The sequence below is a fragment of the Dysidea avara genome, chromosome 1 (genome assembly GCF_963678975.1).
Source record: "Dysidea avara chromosome 1, odDysAvar1.4, whole genome shotgun sequence".
NCBI classification, from domain to species: Eukaryota; Metazoa; Porifera; class Demospongiae; order Dictyoceratida; family Dysideidae; genus Dysidea; species Dysidea avara.
The window spans coordinates 20,285,137-20,308,420 of NC_089272.1; the positions used below are offsets into that span (position 1 = coordinate 20,285,137).

The 23,284-nt window shown below is 35.8% G+C and overlaps 1 protein-coding gene across 4 annotated transcripts in view; it reads left to right on the forward strand.

Annotated features, from left to right (window-relative positions):
- Window positions 1-23,284, forward strand: part of LOC136258709 (1-phosphatidylinositol 4,5-bisphosphate phosphodiesterase beta-4-like) — a 75,197-nt gene that overhangs the window by 24,416 nt on the left and 27,497 nt on the right. Inside the window, exons 15-23 of one of the 4 annotated variants that reach the window (XM_066052051.1) lie at window positions 4,122-4,210; window positions 4,768-4,872; window positions 8,353-8,486; window positions 13,452-13,502; window positions 16,809-16,916; window positions 17,583-17,633; window positions 19,868-19,966; window positions 22,403-22,469; window positions 22,535-22,637. In XM_066052051.1, coding sequence (XP_065908123.1) covers window positions 4,122-4,210; window positions 4,768-4,872; window positions 8,353-8,486; window positions 13,452-13,502; window positions 16,809-16,916; window positions 17,583-17,633; window positions 19,868-19,966; window positions 22,403-22,469; window positions 22,535-22,637 — 807 coding nt within the window. The remainder of the gene's footprint in view (window positions 1-4,121; window positions 4,211-4,767; window positions 4,873-8,352; window positions 8,487-13,451; window positions 13,503-16,808; window positions 16,917-17,582; window positions 17,634-19,867; window positions 19,967-22,402; window positions 22,470-22,534; window positions 22,638-23,284) is intronic. The other 3 variants (XM_066052059.1, XM_066052063.1, XM_066052070.1) reach the window with 3 other exon arrangements.

Below are 23,284 nucleotides of genomic sequence, written 5' to 3' on the forward strand. Positions count from 1 at the left end.
AAGCTTCTTGGTACTCCTGCGTCTAGGCCCCTTATTTATTTCCTGTACACTTGTCTTAAACTGTAAGACGTATAAATCAATACACCAATCTATGTGCAAAATTACAGTTTATGTTCAACGAAAAATTGATGGTGTCTTCTTTGATTGACTTCCCATAGCTACATCAATTCATCTTTATGAAACAAACTAGTTCGTAGATTGATCACCAGTTCTATAAAAAGAACAGAAGCAAGTATAAGAAAATTAGGAATTTTAAACTAGAGTAGGGATCAACTAGAATATAGTGCACCAATAAAAAGTACTGAAACAAGTTGAGTTAGTATACTGACAGCAAATTACTGTAACACAAACAGAAGTGAATATCCCTACTGCGCATTTCAATTACAGAATCTCCACAGCACAATAGGGATACTCACTTCTTTTGTGTTACAGTAATTTGCTGTCATTATACTAACTCAAACTTGTTTCAGTACTTTTTATTAGTGCACTGTGTTCTAGTTGATCCCTACTCTAATTTAAAATTCCTATCAAGAAACACGGTAGCATGTCGCGCGGCCAAGAAAGCCGGTGCACCACACTGTGAGTATATTTACAGGAAGAAACAAATTTGATTTTCACGCATACATAGCTCCATGCCCCCTTCTCAAATTGGAATCATTTTTATGCTGTAAACACCCTCCACCTTCAGCACCCCACATACCAAATTTGAGCAAGAGTGTTTAACGTAATCGTGAAATATAAGCCTTCAAAATTCGGCTTAATTTCTTTTCTTTTTTCTGCATTTAGAGGGCTCAAAGGGATTAGATTCTTCTTTTCATACACTTTACAAAAACCATTATAAAATGCAAATGTATACGTACCAAGTTTGGTGCAAATCTGATTAATAGTCATAGAGCTATGGACAATTATTTGTATTAAAAAAGGCCAACTTGTTGTCACGCCTACAGGATAAATGACTTATGGGAATAGCTTTAAAATCAGTTTGCGTATAGGTTAACCATCATAGTTCAAATCTTTTGTGGTTTAAAATAAATCAAACTGACAGCTACAGAGTTACAAGACAAAAACCAAACAACTGTAAATTGCAGGGTCTTGGGGTAAAAGGTGCATGAAAAATGTCAGAAAAAAAACTTACCAGTGCTCGAACCAGGGACCTCCATACTGAACACCCAGATCCTTAAACACTGAGCTGCTGCTATCACGGCTGATCACCTCACTTTATTTAATGAAAATTCTAGCTAAAATCTACTCAATAGTAAAAGTTCATAATTCGTAGATCTACCAATGGAAATCCAGATTGTTCTAGAACGTTTTACTGACAATAACCATGTCATGCAGCCAAGTACAGCCAGTGTGGGCGGGCGACATACTTATTTTCAGGACCAGAAACTGCCATTTGCATCATCCGTTGCAGCCTCTTACAGGTGAGACCCTTCAATATGCAACAGCTAATAATGAGGATAGTGCTTGTGTAGATGTTTCTGCTTCAGGATTCTGTGGAGGTAAACATCAGAAGGCATTTTTGATGTCAAAGTTAATGCTATTAATGCACTTTCATAAATATAGCAAGGCCGGAGGAGACGGTCCGGTTGGTCAGGCCTGAGCCGGACCAATAATCTGGAGTTGAACCAACTAGTTGACCAGTTCGAGCTATATTACTCTCATGCAATCTTTGGACGATCACATCTACATGTGGCTACGTACATTTTACAGATGTTATTGAAAATGCATGACAAGAGTAGTTACCTAGTTTCTCAGCCTAACTAAAGCACAGTACTACACGTATAGTACCTCCAATTACCTTACAGTACAGCATAGCATAGCATTCGTATCGTTTTGTACAGAAATGATTGTGGATTCTACGTACAGTATCACGTGTGCTGACAGTTGGCATTTATCACGTGTAAGGCAGGTGCCTTCTTTGATTCTAAACCAGCACACTTATATCACAATTCAATCTTCATAAAATAATCATTAGCATTCCTTGGCTCGTCTCTCTTGGCTTCTTTTACTGGGCGCGGAAGGGCCGGCAGTGACAAACCAGATGACTCATTCTGCGGCAAGAAGCTGTACACCGGTACCATACATTTACATGGTGGCCATCTGGATGAGATGTTGAGTAGAAATCACTCCTCTTCAACTACCCACTCGTCCTGTCGAGATACTGAGCAAACTCAGTCTCACCCAAATAGTGCCATTTTCGAATACTGATTGGTCTCGTGACTGTCCACCAGTATATTTACGTGATGATCCGTTCACTTCATACAAACCAGTATAGTATATAGTATACTGTATTTTTGTAGCTGTGTAGCTTTTTATTGTAGCTGTGTGAATTCACTGTATAGTACTTGTATCCTAGCTAAGGGGGCCATGCTGCATGGGTTCCCTGTGAAATTTTGGGGGGGAGTTGCAAGTTGCTAGTTAGTTTTACTTTAAAATTTAGCATCAATTTTAAATTTTAAGGCATTTTCAAGCCTTTAAATTGTAAAAATTCTGCAGCTCCTGGGGGTTGCACCCCAGACCCCCTTTGAACTTCTAATTGCTAGCTAGCTATAAGTAAATGAACCATACAGCAAGTTTCATGCTGTGTCCCCTGTATGTCAGGTCTACAATTATAGATAGTACAGAAAGTTTGCAGAACAACAGATAGGCTTGAGCATATTTATATAACTAGCTAGCAGTGAAATATCACTAAAATTGCATATCTAAGTGTCTAAAGTTCAAAAATTTACTGTGGGGGCATGCCCCCAGACCCCCCTAGAATGCTCGTGCTTTGCACACTGTGCAACAGCTCCTCTCTCATTGGCATGTATATAGTAGCAATTTCAACATTATAGTCAATGGCCTGACCAACTCAATTTTCCCTCCTCCGGCCCTGTATAGTGGTACCCAAGTTTATCGATGTTTTGAACATGAGAAACTACCACAGAGCAATGTATTAGGGAAATTGAGAATTGTTCTTTTACCCCACTTGCATTTTCAACATTAAGGGTTGGTATGGGTCATGCTACTGCTGTATTTTACAGAAGACTTGCTTTCCTTGTCTCTCTTCAGAAGGAGCTGTCATTATAGCTCTGTGCCAGGTCAAAGGGGTGCTATTAACCTTGGGAATAACAATAAAAAAGTAGAAAAGATTTAGCTCCATACTACTTGAGTGGTATAATTAACTGTTTCTGCTGTGGAAGCTTCCTCAGGGTAGGGTATCTCCCATTCCTAATTTGAGTTGAATCTGCCCAGCTATCATCGGGGTATACACACCTTCAAAATTTGTCTTATTCCAGTTCTTCATATAGCCACGCAGTTTTCAATGATTCCTGTAGTAAAGGGGGAAAAGTTTAAAGGAATTATCAAGGCCAACCATAGGTTGGCTTTGGAGCTTGCAGTTACAAAAAGAAGTGTTATCTACACAAAACCAGCCAAACTGTGAAAAAAGGTGTAGCCTTAAAAACCCTGGGCGACAAAAGTTGTAAAATCAAAGGTGGCGGCCAACTAATAGCTGCAATGATGTTAATGCCAATAAATTTTAATAGTGGCTGTGTGCATTGTTAAAGTTTATTATCATCAACATCATTGTAGCCATTTGTTGGCCGCCACGTTTGATTTCACAACATTTTTTACCCAGGATTTATAAGGCCACACCTTTTCACAGCTTGGCTGTTGGATTTTTTCTTATATTGTTATATTTAAAAAATATTAAAATAGATAATCAATATTATTTTCATCTTAAATATAATAATTATGTAGGTAATGGCTAAATCATATAGCATTGTAAATTTGAGGTTTACTGATACTGATAAGATATAGACGTTACTGTAGCTACAGAATTTGATGACTTTGGTCAGACTGATATTGTGCCATTTGGTACTATATAATATTATTATTATTGTTAGTACTTTACAGTGGCCAGCACTGAAGGTTTGACCTCAACATGTGCTGCAGTCTTTGGATTACCTGACCTAACAGGAACTGGAGACTTTTACGTACATGTGCATAAATGATTTCAAATTCCATTTTGTCTCTAATTTCTCAAAAATGCTAACAGATTCCTCTAGAAGGATTCTGCTTTGCAAAATGTTATCCAGTCTCTCAGATGTGTAATCACTTAAGTGTATATTACACAGTTAGAACCAGGATTCCCACTACCATCACCTGAATTGATGAAAGGAAAAATTTTGTTGAAGGACAAGATAAGACTGTCAAAGAGCAAAGAGTGAGTTGGTTACAATTATATACTTTAGTCCTGCTATTACACTGTTTCATGATTATGAATGCATAGTACCATAATCTTTAAAAGCAAGCTTTTCAAATTAGCAATTGACTTGATATGAAGGAACAACACATTTGATGTGTCCATATCCAAAATGGTTGTGTTCATCCATGGAATTTTTTTCCTTATTGGTGGTTTAATTACATCCATCACCAGTCACTTAAGTACATTAGTACCTAATGATCAAGATTACAATGTTTTAGCATTTTCTGTCAAAAATTGAACCTTTTAATTTTATGGTTATAGATACAGATTATTATGTCTGTAGTGTTTTGATATTATTGTGATCCTTTCTATAATTTAAGATCATAAGAAAGCTAGCTATACAATCTGTGTGTTTTCCAGCAATCTACAATACATAACTATATATAAAGTAAATGTGCGTATACACATATTGTTCTGTCTGCTTAATTACAAGATGTAAATGTGATGTATATAAAATATTTTGTACTATGATACAGTAGTTAAGTATTGTATATATTGCTTGTATACATATGTAGTATAGAGACAAGTAAACTACATGTACCAGAGGATGCTGCATTTAATGCAGCTGTAGTTGTGGAGGGAAGCATTTGTATGACGTCAAAGATATTATTAGGAAGAGCGTAAGTGGCTATGCATGGTTAGTTGATATTAACACTGTTTCTGTTAATCATTGTGAGTTAAGAAATCTAATCTAACTATAATGTCATAGATCCTTTACACCCCCAGGATCGGAATCTTCCGTTTTTAACACTCCATCCGCACCTCCATCAACACCTTTCTACAAAGAGATCTATGAATTGATGCATCAGTTTAGTGTATTAATTCTCTGTTTAGTGGACAGTATGGGCAATGAATTTACTTCAGGTCGATTAACAAAGGATGGATAAGTGCACAAAACAAATTGTAAGTTAAGAAGACATTGTTTCAGAGGGTAGAACTAGCCAAAATTTGTCGCCACCATTCAAGCGGCAAGATTTGAACATTGAGACATGGACTAATGACTTTGCTGGTTTGATTCCTTATCCCAAGTTATACTTGCGGACTGAATTTGACACTCATAGAGTGAATAATTCCAGAGTTACAGCTAGCCAAAGTTTTAATCGCTTGGGTCTGTCAGTGAGTTTTGTCACTGTTTTGCATCCACAATCACCTTTCTGCTTTATTCAAAGTAAAGAACAAGATTACTGTATCAAACACACTACAGAACAATGGATCAGAGTTTTCTCCTCCCAGTCAATACCAATTAATTAACGGTGTGGATAGTCCAGCACGTAAGTACAGCAAGTATGCGGAGATTCCTATCCCAGGGTGTAAAGGATCTATGATAATGTCTACGCAAAGCAAACCCCAAAAACTCAGCCATTGATTTTTTAACTGGCTAAAATTTTGTGTGAATTGTGCTGCTATTGATGATTGTGGAGTTTATTGGCAGATGTACGTATACATATCTTATCTATGGACTGTACCTATCAATGATAGACATGACATATCTACATATGCATCATACAGAGGATATGACAAGATAGAGGAAAATGTGCAGGTGGTTACTTTCTCAGAAAGAATAGATTTTGTAGCAATTACTAAGAAGTGATCCATTTGACTTCCTCTTGTCATGCAATGCTGCATTTCAGGAATAATATTCTTCATGTTTTTGTATTGGCTTAGAGACAGGAATACAGGAATATTGTATATAATAACTAGGATAATCTGTGCTATTATAATGTTACTGCATCTGAGAGGGTATACAAGTACACAGAAACATTGGAATTTTCAACTAGAATAGGGACCATATCACATTGATAAAAAGTACTAAAACAAGCTGGAGTAGTGCACAATATTAATTCACAGTAAAACAATAAGAAGTGTTAGACTCTATTTAAGCTGTTTTGGGTGGGCAATAAATCTCATACTCCACCTTGTTTTCTAATACACTCCACACCTTTAGGCACAATATAACACATGCTCAAAATCTAGGTTTATCCAATCGCTATGCATTGTTCACGTGCAGTGATTTAATGAGCACTATTATTTTGTCATGTGAGGACGCATAGTTGCCATGGCGCTAGTATTATCGCAAGAAAACCAGCCTCTTTTTCTGAGCCTACAGCAGAAACAACCATGGATGAGGTAAATAATCTGAGTGTAATGTGAAATAGAGTCTAAAGCAGTTATATGGGCACAATGTGGAGTCTATGAAATTTATCAACCCTCAGGCCCTTAGTAGTGCCCCTGCTTCACTCGTACGCTACAGCCCAGGCCTTCGGGTTTATAAATTTCATAGACTCCACATTGTGCCATAGCTATTATTTATATCCCTACTGTGCATTTCCATTATGGTATCTTGAGCACAGTAGGGACATAACACTTCTTATTGTTTTACTGTGAATTAATATCATGGACTACTCCAGCTAGTTTCAGTACTTTTTATCGATGTGATATGGTCCCTATTCTAGTTGAAAATTCCAATGTGTACTTGTTTGTTAACTTTTTTTGTAAATAAAAATTATGACTGGTGAACCCACGCATACCGCATCTGAAATGGCACTGCGTGCCCCAATTATCGTCTGAAAAGTGAAGTATCCATTATGCTTCGTTGTCGGCTATGTTCAACCCATTACGCAGCATTTCGAATCAATAACTGTTCAAAAAGCACCTCTGCAATCCACGCATACCAAAGAAAGAAATGGTGTTGTGCGTGTGCCCCAGTTATATCAGTTATCATCTGAAAAGTGAAGTATCCATTATGCTTCGTTGTTGGCTATGTTCAACCCGTTAAACAGCAGTATGAATCAAGAACTGTTTGAAAAGCACCTCTGATATCAAAATAGTCACTATGACAAATACAGACGATTTCCGTTACGAAGGGAAGCCATCATGTGCTATCGCCAAATTGACACTTTTCACTGTCAGCAAAGATGAATGGAACACAAAGGAGGACACTGGTAAGTCCATGAAGAATGCATTGTACGTACTGCGGTATGCCAAAAGGCACCTGTCGGGCCGAAGCAACGTCAAACAGTGAAAAAATCAAACCCGTAGCTTTAGCCGTTATCGAGTTATGCTTGTCTGAAGACATCAGTCAGTCAGTCAGTTAATTACTTACTTACTCAGTCAGTAGAAAATTCCATTAAATAAATTATTTTTAAAATTCTGTAGCAACTTGTTGAAAGCGTTTCGGGTCAATCTGAAAGCTTGTTTGGGCTTAGTTTCACCTAACCAATACTGCCTGATTGTCATTAAGGAAAATTGAGGTTGTTTTTTGGGTGATATTATTACATGGGCCACACCTACTCCTTTGTGGTCCCTACTGATATAGAGAGATTTTAAAGATCTTGTTGAGTAAAAACATAAATGGATGGTATTACAGTGACTGTACATGTGCTATTAGAGAGAGTTATTGCTCTATTAAAGTATCTTGATTGGTTAGGGCCTTCAAGTTTTCTAAATCCCGTAGAACCCTGGTTCTTGACGTCTAACTATTATTTAGTACAGCTGGGGCTGTTGGTATGCAAACAAACTTAGCATGAGACAAAGATATGTGTTAATTTTTGCCTGTGGTGCTAGACATTATGTGTGAGCATTCCTCTGAAAACAGGGCATATGGGCACAAAAGTTTTTTTAAACTTCCATAACTCATCCAAGCAATTTTCAGCCCTTATTTAGCATTTAACCCTTTGGCCCTGAATGCCACTATAGTGACTTTGGTTCTTAAAACTAAACTTATTGAACATGAAAATAATATGCGTTTTGACATGCAACACTTAATCCATGTTGGACCACCTATTCCTCCATGGTAGGATATTTCGTTTACGAGACATATGCCTTTGAATGCATGCATGTTGTGAGAGTCACTATAGTGGCATTCATGTTTAACGAAACACTTGTTTTATTAACTTCTAGACCAAAGGGTTAATTATTGGCTTTATAATAATATTATTAAGTACTAAAAAGCCCTGCTGTGTGATTGGGTGTAGTTTTTGCCAACATACTTGTTTTAGCAAGCTTGGTTACATATATAGCACACAATTCATGTGTTGTCAACATAATAGTAAAATCACCATTGTTTATATTTACATAACATTTTATGTTGTTCACTGTAGCCAGAGTATGCCTGTGCTACCTACACTATCATCTACAGAGTCACTCACTTCGCTAGACGATGAAGAAAGTAAATCTGCTAACAGTGATTCAGCAGTTGAGAATGATGACTCTACCGGTGATGATGATGAAAATGGTAAAATTGTTACTATAAGCTGTAGTTAGAATCTAAACCAAAACAGCCAGGCTGTGAAAAAGGTGTGGCCCTTCCAAAAACACCAGTGTGAAAAAAGATGTGAAATCCAAGGTGGCAGCCAAGAATTGACTGTGATGGTAGGTAACTGTAAATAACAATAAATTTCCAGTGAATTTGGTGCTACTAGCTTGGTTGCTTTGGTTTAGATAATCAAGAGTTGAATTTTTGTTTGTGGATAATATTTCTAATTCAACCATTTTTGCTTATAGTTATGCAATTAAAAAAATACTATAGAAAATTACATACTTGTGCAGATATTCCAGATTTCTGAATAGGTTACTGCCCATTTCGTATAAAATAGCACCGTCTTCTATACAAGGCACCATAACTTGCGCATACTCTGGTTGACAGACATGAAGTTTGGTCTATCAGACTCCTCAATAAAAGGCGATTCTATTCATGTGTAAGTTCTTTGTGTAGTAACGAAGGGGAAGCTAAAAAGGAACCTAGTACTGTAAAATTTATGTATTCAGAATTCCAGTAAAAACATGTGTTTTTCAACATATCTCTGTAGTTTAACAATTTGTACGGTTGGAGTCTTATTAAGCATCGTAGAATGATACCAAATTTAGCAAATTTGGTTGAGGATAACAACTTGTAAATTGGGATTTTCCCACCTAGATAATTAAATTTTCCAATATGTTAATTATGGAGCATGTATTATGTCATCATCAGCAGTAAACCATAGCGACAGTTTCCAATTGTATGGTCTACATTGGATAGAGAAATTCAAGGGCTTTCTTTTATTGTATGGTGTGATGTAGAGGTTTGTGAGTTAAAGGTTGTAGTGTTTTTGTATGTAGTGTAAAATACATGTATTTTGCATTGGACAAGGAATGATGAGATTTTATGATCAGCCTGTTTTACCAAGCTGAGGTTTCAAAAAGATATTAAACAGATATTAGATCTATTTAATGCATAATTCTTAATTTTTAAAGGTTTAACCCAGTGTTTTGAAAACTTGTGATGTTGTTCACCTGAAAATGCTTGATTTGACAAATCCCATACATATGTTTTGATATGATTACATGAACTCATTACTACAGGTTGAGTTGTTTGTATTTAAACTCTCTACAGGGCAGCTTGAACTCTTTCCAGGGTGACTTGTGTGTAGCTGAACTCTCTACAGAATAACTAGTTGTAGCTGAACTCTCTACTTGGTGAATTGTTTGTAGCTGAATTTTCTATATACAGGATGACTTACAGCTTAGCTGAACTTTCACTGGAATGACTTGTAACCAGAGTAGGAGTAGTTACTTCAGAAAAGTAACTCGTTAGTAGTTACTCATTACTTTTATCCCATATAAACTTTTAGGTACTAGTTACTTTCATAATAAGAATTATGCTTGTTTGTTAACTTTTGTAACACAAGTCATGATTATTTCACCCAAATATGCTTCAGCAAAGGAAGTAGAGAACTATATTTATGTGCACTTTCTGGAATAATGATTCTGTGACCATTTCAGCTCAGTTTCAATTATTTTTATGTCTGTTACTCATACACATGTTAATAACTCAATGGTTTTAATCCAATTCTTCTAAACCACTGAAGGGCCTTTCAAAGATGATTAATCCATCTACACACTGATTTTTAGCTTTATTTCCCTGAGTGATATGTCTCGTACGCATGGCAAGTAATCATTTTTAAACCAGGCGCACGCCCACAGCCGGCCGAAGGCCGGCTGTGGGCGTGCGCCTGGTTTACTGAAATTGTTTTCGTAAAAGTGTGTGTGTGTACCTATCTACCTATCTACCTATGTTTGTCTGTACGCACCCATGTGAGCAAAATCGTTTAATAATAGTAAAAGCAGCTTTTACGTAAGAAGTAAAAGTGAAATGAAGTCTGTATTAAACTTTTGCACAGGTGAACTTTGCTCTGAGGTGGTTTCTTTTCGGCAGACTGAAATACGGGTGTGGTGACTTTCCTCAGACTACCTTCCCCTTGAGGTTTTCAGGCATTTAGCAACTGAAAAACAACGGTGCAGGCCTCGTACACTGCCAGGAATAGCCTATCGCTTCGAGTTGAAAGGGGGCGTATCCCTTACGTACGCAAACGAAAATGAAGAGTAGCTTTGAGGCTTTGTCGAGAGAATTTGTGGGAAAAAAACACGTTAGTCACACTATAAAACAGTTTAGAAGATAGTTTTGTGCGTAATATGTTGGTAAAAGCGGTTTATTTAACAAACGCTTCCTTAGCAGTGCATAGCAACGTAATTGAACGAATTACGAATATTTCATGAATTACGAATATTTCATGAATTACGAAATACGAGAAATAGCTAATTACATTATTGCACAACCCAAACTACCCTATTGTAAAGTAGTAATACATAGATGGTTAATTCATAGTAGTATATACTGTCTATAGTTATTCCAGATGAGTTAGCTAGCTGCACGGCGCCTGGTTTTTAGAAGTAGCACAACATCAACTTGTTTATTAGCAAACTTGATCACGTACTGTTGTTTTTGCTCTGTATCTTTATGGTTTTTAGTTCAGTTTCTTTCAAACCACAAAAAATTTGAGGTCCAATAATTAACTTGTACATGTACCAATTATAAACTTCCAGTAAGCGGTTTATCCTGTGGGTGTGACAATACATTGGTGTTATTTTTGTGAGTCATCACTAATAATTCCTTAACTGTTTACCATACTCCACCCATATCGAGATGCTCTTTTAAACCCTCTTTTTGTGTGCCAAATTTCAAGGCAATCAGATAATGAATTCATGTATTATGGCAGCTTTTGTAAGTGTGCAAAAAAAGAAACAAGTGTATGTTATGCTAATTCTAAAAACCAGGCACCCATGCAATTAATGCTATATAGCCTAAATAGGCAATCAACAATGTGTATAAATAATTTTATACTATTATTTTGTGGTATTAATTCAGCAAGATAATTAGATTTGTAAATATTGTAATTTAGCATATTTCATAATTCATGGATTATTTTGTAATTCAGTAATTACATTGCTATGCACTGCTAAGGAAGCGGTAACTCTAACGAACCACTTAAAACTGCAAGTTAAACACAGTATCTTCTCAACTGTCTTATAGTGAGTGTGTCTATCATGTTTTCTCATGCAAATTGTTCTGAGAAAGCATTGAGGCTGCCCTTCATTTTTGTTTGCATAAGTATGGGACATGCCCTTTTCTTTTCATTATTTTTGGTAGCCTACGAAGCCAGATATGTTGTTTTTCGGTTGTTTTACACCCGTATATATAGGCCATTGTGAAAAGCATTCATAATGTCTTCAGGGTCTCTCTTTACCCATTTTTGTAGCCGGCACAAATATACCACCTCACAGCAAAAGGTTTATATACTGGTTCTGTGTAGCCTTCATTTCACATATGAAGACTGCTTTTGACACAAAACTGTTTGCTCATGAGGGAAAAATGACACAAACTCACAAACTATGGCTGCTATATAGTATCAGGATTTATCCTTCAAGTTTATAGTGTCAGCATACCGTGACATTAGTGTATCAATGCCAATGACGCCTGCCTTGTCCAGAGAGTAAGCTAACAGTAGGGCTATTGTATTTTTGACTTTGCCTATTTTTATTTGATGAATATAGTTACAGTAGCAACTCACACAGGTTACTCATTGGTGTTCTATTTTAGACAGTAATCACATGAAACATCCAGGCATCGTCTATTATGTGTAGCTAATTTTTCTAGTAATAATTAGACTCAAAACACAGGTTTCTCTGGATTTTAGTAACCCTTGGACCTTGTAGAAACATTCTTACTTAACTAGGGCAGCACAGCATAGGTTGCTAAATTCTGTAGAACCCTGTATAATTTATTTGAAGTTAGGCACAGTGCACTAGCTGTCATACCTTGACTGCTGATTATGCAATGGATAAAATATGAATGTTGCAGTAATTACTAAAATGGAGACCCATTAGATTTCTTGTCATGCAATGCTTGCATTGCAGGAATAATGTCTGTGTTTCCTTAGAGACAGGACTATAGTATATGAAAACAAGGCATCTATGGGATTTAGATCCTGTAGCCAATCAAATTACATTATTAGAGTGACCTAAATACTGTATAACAAGTGTAAGGAAGATTTTAAAATTTATCAAGCAAGTACTGTAGGAATCATTACTGTACCAATAAAAGTGCTTAAACAAGGATATTATTTCTACTTTAGCTTGTGCAATAGCAATAAACTAGCACAACTAAAGTAAGGATTAAATTTGTACTTCAGGTGATAATCTACTGTAGTTTAAGCACTTTTTATTGGAATGATGCCACTAGCTTATAACAGTTATTATTACTTACACTTGCTTGTTAACATTTCCATTTTCATAGTTAGTAGTGAGCTTCTAAAAGAATGATGTCAGACATGTGAAGCTATGGACATAACATGTACCCCCACACTAACTTACATAGCCCTACACATAGAGACATGGAGAACAATACATGAAGCTACCTTACAACCAATCTGTTTATTTCAACTGCTAGAGGCATAGTGTAAAAATTATGGATGATTTCTTACACAATGGCTAGGGAATACAAACAACATTGGTACAAATTGACATCATACACTCTCAACAAAAAGAAATGGGACACAAAGGAATAAGTCCACAATGTGTACATTGTGTGACTGCAGTATGTCAACCAGCACCTGTTAGGCTGCAGTGGTGTAGTCTATCAGAGATGACTGGTCAGTAGAAAACTCCACTAAATAAATTCAAAATGTCAATGAAGAACTTGATTATACCTAACTAATACTAGCAAAGCACCATGAAAGTATTGTGAAACCATTTTCTTGTCAATGTTATGAGAAGGTGCAAATTAACTGAGAAGAATGGTATTTAAAATCCATATGATCTTTATGTATATAATAAATTATGCCTATCACTTACTCACATGCTTCTGTATTGTATTATTATACAGCTTTTGAGAACAAAGATGAAGTTGAAATGAATGGCACAAGTAAACAAATATGTAAGTATGTACAGTGTATATATGTATGTATGTATGTATGTATGTATGTATGTATGTATGTATGTATGTATGTATGTATGTATGTATGTATGTATGTATGTATGTATGTATGTATGTATGTATGTATGTATGTATGTATGTATGTATGTATGTATGTATGTATGTATGTATGCATGTATGTATGTATGTATGTATGTATATACGTACGTACGTATGTATGTACAGTGGAACCTCGATTATCCAAACTAATTGAAGGGGGAAAGCTGTTTGGATAATCGAAAGTATGTAAAATCAAACATCCATACATTTATATACAGAGCTTTGCTCAACTACTCTAATAAAGCATACACTTGTTAACAAAATATTCTAACTGAACAGTCAATTTGGTGTTCGGATAATCAAGAGTTTGGTTGATTGGTGTTTGGATAATCGAGGTCCACTGTATGTATGTATGTTGTAGAAACATAGAAACTTCAGGACTTTAATGCTGGAACTTTAAATACCATAAATCTATAACGGTAGATGGAAGCTAATGAGCTAGCTAGTTAGCTAGCTTTATAACACCTGGCTTTTAGAAGTTGGACAACATGAACTTGTTTAGGTGGTGTGTCCAGTTAACATGAAAAACATTTACCACTTGTTATTTTTAAACATCATACAAGGTTCACCTCTACAATACAAAATACAAGTTTTTACATGTTTTTATTATCCTCCATTGGATAAAGCATGCTTGTAACAAGTACACAAAAAAATTTGGAATTTTCAACTAGAGTAGGGACCATAGCACATTGATAAAAAGTACTGAAACAAGCTGGAGTAGTGCACAATATTAAATCACAGTAAAACAATAAGAAGTGTTATACCACTACTGTGTATTTCCATTATGGTATCTTGAGCACAGTAGGGATGTAACACTTCTTATTGTTTTACTGTGATTTAATATCATGGACTACTCCAACTTGTTTCAGTACTTTTTATTGATGTGCTGTGGTCCCTACTCTAGTTGAAAATTCCAAATTTTTCTGTGTACTTGTTTGTTAACTTTTTTTTGTAAATAATTATTATGACTGGTGAACCCACGCATACCACATTTGAAATGGTGCTGCACGCCCCAGCTTTATCAATTATAGTCTGAAAAGTGAAGTATCCTTTATGCTTCATTTTCAGCTAATTGTGACCGGATCTGCGAAAACCCGACATAATGGCGCAAGCCTAAATTTTCAGTATATAGGCTATTGATTGCAATGGGTAAAATTTTTGCGTAAATGAAAAAAAATCATAAAATTTATTAACGGTTTGTTCTTTGTGAGGAAAGGGTATAATGATAAAAACATGGATATCATCTTATTCGCCTACTCAAGTAGAGTTCGAAAATCTTTGTTTCGTAGCAGTAGCTTAAAGGATACGTGAGGTATGGGCGTTTGTTTATGTCACGTCGAAGCGATCGTACACAATCGATTTTTCTTCACTGAGTTTGTCTCTGTATGTAGTGGAGAAAGGTGGTAGGTGGAAAAACTTACCACGTAATGGACTCCCCTTTTCGTGGCAAACAAGATGGCACAAGTTACAACTCTGTACTGCATTGCGTTTGTAAGTTACAGTCGTTTTTGTAAGCAGCTGTAATATATTTTCCCAATACTTGCTGTACAAATCGATCTTTCTGTTGCTGCTACTTTGTAGGGCTGTAACTCCAAAAGTCGTTGGCAAACAAAGCTGAAACTTGGCCAGAGCATACACTTGGCTAAGTAGATTATAAATATTCAATAATAAAGGATTTGAAAATTGCACCATTATGTCGGGTTTTCACAGATCCGGTCACCTATGTTCACCCATTACACAGCATTATGAATCAAGGACTATTCTAAAAGCACCTCTGCAATCCATGTATACCAAAAGAAATGGTGCTGTGCACCCCACCCCAGTTACATCAATTATCATCTGAAAAGTGAAGTATCCATTTCGCTTCCTTGTCGGCTATGTTAAACCCGTTACACAGCAGTACGAATCAAGAATTGTTTGAACAGCACCTCTGCAATCAAAATAACCACTATGAAAATATGGACGATTTCCATTACGAAGGGAAGCTATGATGTGCTACCGCCAAATCAACACTTTTTTGCTGTCAGCAAAGATGAATGGGACACAAAGGATGACAATGGTAAGTCCATGAAGAATGCATTGTAATCGGTATGCAAAAAGGCACCTCTCGGGCAGAAGCAATGTCAAACAGTGAAAAAATCAAGTCAGCAGCCTTAGTCGTTATCGAGGTACACTTGTGTGAAGGCATCAGTTACTCAGTCAGTAGAAAATTGCGTTAAATAATTTTTCTTTAAATTCATGTTGAAAGTGTTTCGGGTCAATCTGAAAGCTTGTTTGGACTAGTGGTGTGCGATATCAGGATTTTTATTTCGATACGATATCGATACGATATTGGGGTAAATATCGAAATTTCGATACAATTTTCGATAACTTTTAATTGTGTAGGTGGTGTAATTGCGTGGGCGGCCGATATTTATAAATATGCTTGAAATACAATTTACACACTAAAACTATTGCATAAAACTAATAATAAGCCTAGAAAACTGGAAGACAAGTTTTTAAAGTGGCTAGATAGTACAGAACCAACCTTCATTTCTAGCATGATTGCACAATCACACACTAAATGCTGTAGATTTATCGAAATATTCTTCGATATTTCAATAATTATCGCAAAATATTACCTTTTCGATAAATATCGAAATCTGCTAAAGCAGTATCAAAAATCGATACGGTAACAATATCAACAAAATTATTGCGAAATCGATATTTTTTCGATATATCGCACATCACTAGTTTGGAATTAGTTTTACCTAAACAATACTGCTTCATCATCGTCAGGGTAAATTGAGGCTGGTTTTTTGGTGATGTTATTTCGTGGGCCACTCCTACTCCTTTGTGGTCCCTACTATACAGTACTTTCATACTGTATGATGAGTTTTTTTGTGCATTACAAAATGTACAAGGATTAAGAAAAATGTTGAAGTGCCAATTATCATTAATGTATTTCAAAACTGGCTGGACAGATTTAGCTCAAATATGGTAATGAAAGTGCCCCATTCTGAAAGAATTTCCCTTAATATTGTATGATCTGCTTCTTTTCAAACTCATCTGACACATAAAAATGATTGTCCCATGTAAATGTAACACACTTGTCTGGCTTGTGCCAGCACTGCACTCATGACACATTACCACATGTCTTGATGACACACATGTGTATGCTGTGCTGCTATATATAAAGATGTGGTTGTTAATGTTAACACTTTGCAGTTTCCCCAACTGGATACAAGATTATGGTGAATGGTATCAGCAGCAGTGTTATTTTTGACACTTCTAAACAAGACAACTCTACAATGTTATCCAAAATTGATGAAGATGGTAATACAGTGTAGTATAATTTGTATATGCATACTGTATTGCCTGATCTGTGAACTGGACGTAATAGCGCATATGAACAGGTTAATGGAAAAAGGGGCAACCCACAAAATTATTGAGTATGATTTAGCTATTAACTATTGAGTTTGAGGCATGTTAACATTTTCACAACAGAATTTAAAAAGTCCAAGTTACAATTAAAATTTGTGTTGGGTTGTGGCAATCCAGCAATGTTTAAAATTCTATTTAATGTTCACTACACACTACTACATGCAAACAACATTGGTGAACTACCACAAACTGACACCATGCACTCTCAGCAAAAATAAATGGGACACAAAGGGATAAGTCCACAATGTGTAAATTGTATGACAATGACTGTAGTTTGTCAACCAGCACTTGTTAGGCTGCAGTGGTGTAGACCATCAGTGATGACTGTCAGTAGAAATTCCACTAAATAAATTCAAAATGTCAATGAAGAGCTTGATTATACCTAAGCAATACTGCCAAAGCACCATGAAAGTATTGTGAAACCATTATCTTGTCAATATTATGAGAAGGTGCAATTTAACTGAGAAGAATGGTATTTAAAATCCATATGATCTTTATGTATATAATAAATTATGCCTATCACTTACTCACATGCTTCTGTATTGTATTATTACACAGCTTTTGAGAACAAAGATGAAGTTAAAATGAATGGCACAAGTAAACAAATGTGTAAGTATGTACAGTGTATATATGTATGTATGTATGTATGTATGTATGTATGTATGTATGTATGTATGTATGTATGTATGTATGTATGTATGTATGTATGTATGTATGTATGTATGTATGTATGTATGTATGTATGTATGTATGTATGTATGTATGTATGTATGTATGTATGTATGTATGTATGTATATATGTATGCATATATGTACCTTATTTCACTTTATTTTCGTGCAAAAATTTTTTGTGATAAAAATTTTTGTGTAAAAATATTTCATGATTTATATGAATGACTGCTCTATTTGATCTTATGTAAAAATTTTCGTGTAGCTGTTTTTAGTTTGGTTTTGATTGACTTTAGTTGTTGGTTTTTTTTTTCATTCTAATACAATACTGATGTAGAAACATAGAAACTTTAAGACTTTAATGCTGTAAATACTATATTTTTAAAAATTGTTAATTTAAAAATGAAGTAGGGATCTATGCAGTAAAAAGTAGTGAAACAAGAGATGAATGATGGTATTACAGCATAGCTTGATGGGAAAGTCCCTACTTTGGCACATTAGCTTTGCTCAATGCCAAAGTAAGGACTTTCCCATTGAGGTATGCTGTAATACCATCATTCAACTCTTGTTTCACTACTTTTTATTGCATAGATCCCTACTTCATTTTTAAATTAACATTTCTTTAAAAATACTAGTTTGTTCAAGTTTTGTTGCAGCACATCTAGCTAGTTACAGCTTATTAAAGTACGTACTGTGCCAAAATTGGAAGCACATAGGCCCGTAGTAGCGTGCATAGCTTACCTATACTTTGATCGTAGTAGCAATGGCGTTCAGATCTATGACCTGCAGTCTCAGTACGATGGTCCGCGTTCTGTTCACCCCAGCCAGAAGTTGTTCGAATGAACAGGCCCTTTCAGTTGTCTGGAGCTTAGCCCCGATTAACAGGATGAAGCATATACAAAGTACTATCCAATCACATGAATCACTCGCTGATCTCGCCGTCCGACACTGAGTGGCTGAGTCAGTGTGTTCAGAGGAACAAGCTGTCAAGTATCACTCCGTCTCAAGTCTCTTCATTGATTTGCAGTCCAGGCTTTGGCAAAAGTTGAAGTGACAACTAATGTTTCACGTGCAACACTTGAAATTATAAGTGCTCTGCTCTTTCAGCAGTATAAATGCTTTCTGAAATAATTTTATGGTGTCTACAGAAAAGTGTTGATACGGAAAATTAACGCCTCGGTATGGTTTCGATGCTTGAAGAAGATGACCAACCTGATAGGAGATAAAAGGAAATACAAGGCACACAGGGCGTACACTCGTCAGTATCCCAAAAGGCACATCCCACCAGTGAGTTTGTTGTTCTTGGCGTAAAATGGTGACCGTGCGCTGCTTCGTTTGGGCTCTAGGCTTGCAACTGTGGTCAGGCAGTGAGTGAGGCAGTGAGGCTAAAATTGGTGATTTAAAAAAAATTATATCCGGCCACCTGTAAGTGTTTTGTTGTATTTAATGCTGTTTTACGTATTATATGGACTATTACTATTCCATAAAAGTGATTTTCACCGCGTAAAATGTCTGTAGGATGATTTTTAAAGGTGGAATTTTGGGCAGCACGCGAAACATTCACCATGATCCCTACTTAAATGGTACTACCGTACCGTTTGATAATTCTATAATAAAGGTAGATGAGCTTGCTAGTTAGCTAGCTTTGTAGCACCTGGCTTTTAGAAGTTGGACAACATGAACTTGTTTAGGTGGTGTGTCCAGTTAGCATGATAAACATTTACCACTTGTTATTTTTTAAAATCATGCAAGGTTCACCAATCTAATCTCTACTTTACATGTTTTTATTATCCTCCATTGGATAAAGACTTGTAATGAATTTATTATGTTTTACAAAATGTATAAGGATTGAGAAAAATGTTGAAGTAGCAATTAGGAGGTACATCATAAATGTATCTCAAAATGGATGGACAGATTTAGCTCAAATATGGCAATGAAAGTGTCCCATCCTGAAGGAATTTCCCTTAATATTGTGTGATCTGCTTCCTTTCAAACTCATCTAAATCACAGACACATAAAAATGATTGTCCTATTATGTGCAACACACTTGCCTACATGGCTTGTGCCAGTACTGCCCTCATGACACATTACCACATGTACATGTCTTGATGACACACATGTGTATGTTGTGCTGCTATATATAAAGATATGGTTTTTATGTTAACATTTTGCAGTTGCAGAGGAGATTATGGTGAATGGTATCAGCAACAGTGTTATTTGTGACACTTCTAAACAAGACAACTCTACAATGTTATCCAAAATTGATGAAGATGGTAATGCAGTGTAGTATAATTTGTATATACATACTGTGTTGCCTGATCTGTGAACTGGACGTAATAGTGCATATGAACAGGTTAATGGAAAAAGGGGTAACCCACAAAATTATTGAGTATGATTTAGCTATTAACTATTGAGGTTGAGGCATGTTAACACTTTCACAACAGAATTTAAAAAGTCCAAGTTACAATTAAAATTTGTGTTAGGTTGTGGCAATCCAGCCATGTTTTAAAATTCATTTAATGGTCACTACACACTACTACACATCCACTTTATTATTCAAATGGTTACCTCCTCTTCCACTGATCCTTCAACTTTAGTATATCACTTGTACAATGTCTGCAAAGCAAAATAAATACTTTAGTTGAGTTCAAGATTGATATGCTGAGAATTTACAGCACTACAAGGCAGTAACAATGAAAAAATTGATCTACATTGTGTTAATAGGGAAATATGTAACCTACCTACAAACACAAAGTTATTCAAAAACCTGGGTGGATCCATGGGGTGCACCAGGGTAGGAGGGGGAACAGCCCCCCAGAAGCTAATTCAGGAGTGAAAATTTTGAAGTAGAGCAGTTTTATATACAAATATCTAAATCATAATTACTTTCTATTAAGTGGTCTGCATTGATCAAGAGTTGTACAGTTGTGAGTAACTAGTTCAGCAAGAATGACATACAAAGGACCATTGGCATTTCATTTACAAAATATTTTTAGCAGGCTAAATGTGCCTATGGGATGGTGCTGCAGATGCTTACAAGCTTTCATACTCAGTAACTGCATGTGGAGGATTCTTAATAGTGATGTATGTGGTGACTGTTCTATTAGAGTATTTTACTGACTGCTCTATTAGAGTATCTCAATCTTGTATAAATTTTCTCTGTGCTTCATGCTTTGTTATCTTTATTCTCTAAAATCTATGCAATTATTAGAAACTGTGCTACGCAAATGCATGTACTATGTATTGTAATAAATTCAGCACAAAATGTACTTAATCATTGAATAACAACAACTTAGTGGAATTTTCTATTGACTGACTAATTAACTAACTAAATGATACCTTCAGACCAGTGTAACTCAATAACAGCTAAAACTACAGGTTTGATTTCACTGTTAGATATCACTTCAGCCTAGCAGGTTCCTTTTGGCATACCACAGTACATAGAATGGACAATTTCCAACACAAAACCATTATGTGTTACTGTATGCAAATAGACACTATGTTTGTTTTGTCATGCAATCATAGTCTCATTCATCTTGAAACATTGAGGCACTGTTATAGAAGTTCAGTAATCAAACAAGTAGAAGGGAAGTTAAGAGTCCTACAAGCTAGTTAGGATCATTACAATAAAGTGCGTAAGCAAGGGGGATTGTCACCTGAAGTGCAAATGTAAGCACTTTATTTAACATGCTAACTTGAGCGCATATAAACATACCACAACACCTTACTGCATGCTTTCCTACACAAACCACCCTTCCACCACACCAAGCTCTATAATATTACGGCATGCGACCACGACATATTACAACACAACACTTTACAGACTAGTTACACAAACATACATACATATACATACAATTCTTTTGGGGGAGGTAGGGCAACTGAGGTATGATAAACCAGGCAATGAGTATGTGCTATCACCGTCACAGCAAACTTTACTTACATAATACATCCAGTATTACTTACATCAACCCAGCAGCAGCAACATTATTGCAAGCATATGATTGCAAGCATACAATTGCAACCAGAGTAGCACATTCAGTTATGACACATTAAATTTATTGACAAATAGTATTTAGTGATAACACACACACAGCCTTAGACTAGGCAGATATTAACTTTAATTATTCAGCAATTTGTGCCCATACCTCAGTTACCAGAAGCAACATATAAGAAAGCAGGCTATCAGAGTGGGTGGGTGGATGGGAAATTTTGATATTGTTAACTTCACAAGTTTAGGTCCTCTACTGCCTGAGGAATATTCGAGGTTCAGTGATCCTGGTAAAGCACCAAACAATCATAATGTGACAGTAATGATAATGAAGAGCAAAGCCTGACCTGTTACTACATTAGGATTGTGGAATTTAATTATGATGTACACTTATGCAACCAGGTGACAGATGGTCACACTTGGTGTTACCTTTTGACAACTCACCCCCTAGCCTGTTAACTTTGTTTGTTGCTGGGGCAACAAACTACATATTGTAAAGATCCCCCACTACCATGTAAAAATATGCTTTTGTAACAGTAGATATGTACAGGCTTAGTATTAATGGACTGGAATGAAACTAAAATAGAAAACTTAATGGGCCATAGTTGATGTATGATAACCCATTGTCAGTGGCTTTCTTTTAAAAGGGTTTATTACATTTGGTAGTTAAATTTCAAAATAAAAGTTCTGAATAATGGATATATATCATGATCAACAGCTGAATCCAGTCCAGCTACAGATGAAGAGAACTGGATAGTCCCTGATAACTACACATTACAACGACGGTAAGGATACCCATTATACTTCCATGCTATGTAGATCAATATTATTATTCTTGCAAATATTTTAGACATTGCATTAAGAGAAAAGTACCACGTAACACAGAGAAACCATCTGGTATAAAAGATAGACCAAGTAACTTATTAAAATCATGGCCTAGACAAAAGCCAAAGGTATGTGCAGAATAGTATTGTCTAAGACATTATTGAGAAAGAAAATGTTGTGTAGATTTTTCAATTGGACTATTGTGAGTAGTGTTCGTATATACTAGACATGACTAACATCAACCACCTGCAACAGCAAAAAATAATAAAAGGTTAAAGGATTGAAGCCAAGGATGCACCAAGGAATTATATCATAGTTCCTCTCTATGTGCATATTCTTAATTGCAGTATTTAATAAATGTTAATTACAAGATTTAATCTAGTTTGCACATGCCATGAAATCCATACTGATTTGCCCTTCTTGAAAACAGTGTCTAAAATAGACACATGCCTATTGTGCTTTAAAACTTCCTATTAATTCTCAGTGTAGTGATTCTCTTTTACTTATTCTGTCTGGAATTATTCTCTGCAGTAATTTCAGAAATAAATTCTTTTTCTTATACTATACAGTGAATAGCATATGACCAATAAATTGATTATTTAGTTACTCCAATAGACCAGTTATATGTAACATTTGGGTGACTGCTTAAGTGATTGCTCTATTAGAGTATCTAAAAATTGTACAAGCATTAACAATTAAACTGGGAAATTATACTGAATCAATAATTTCAAGAAGATAATATGGTACAGTCCAAGAAGCCTATGCTCCACATCAG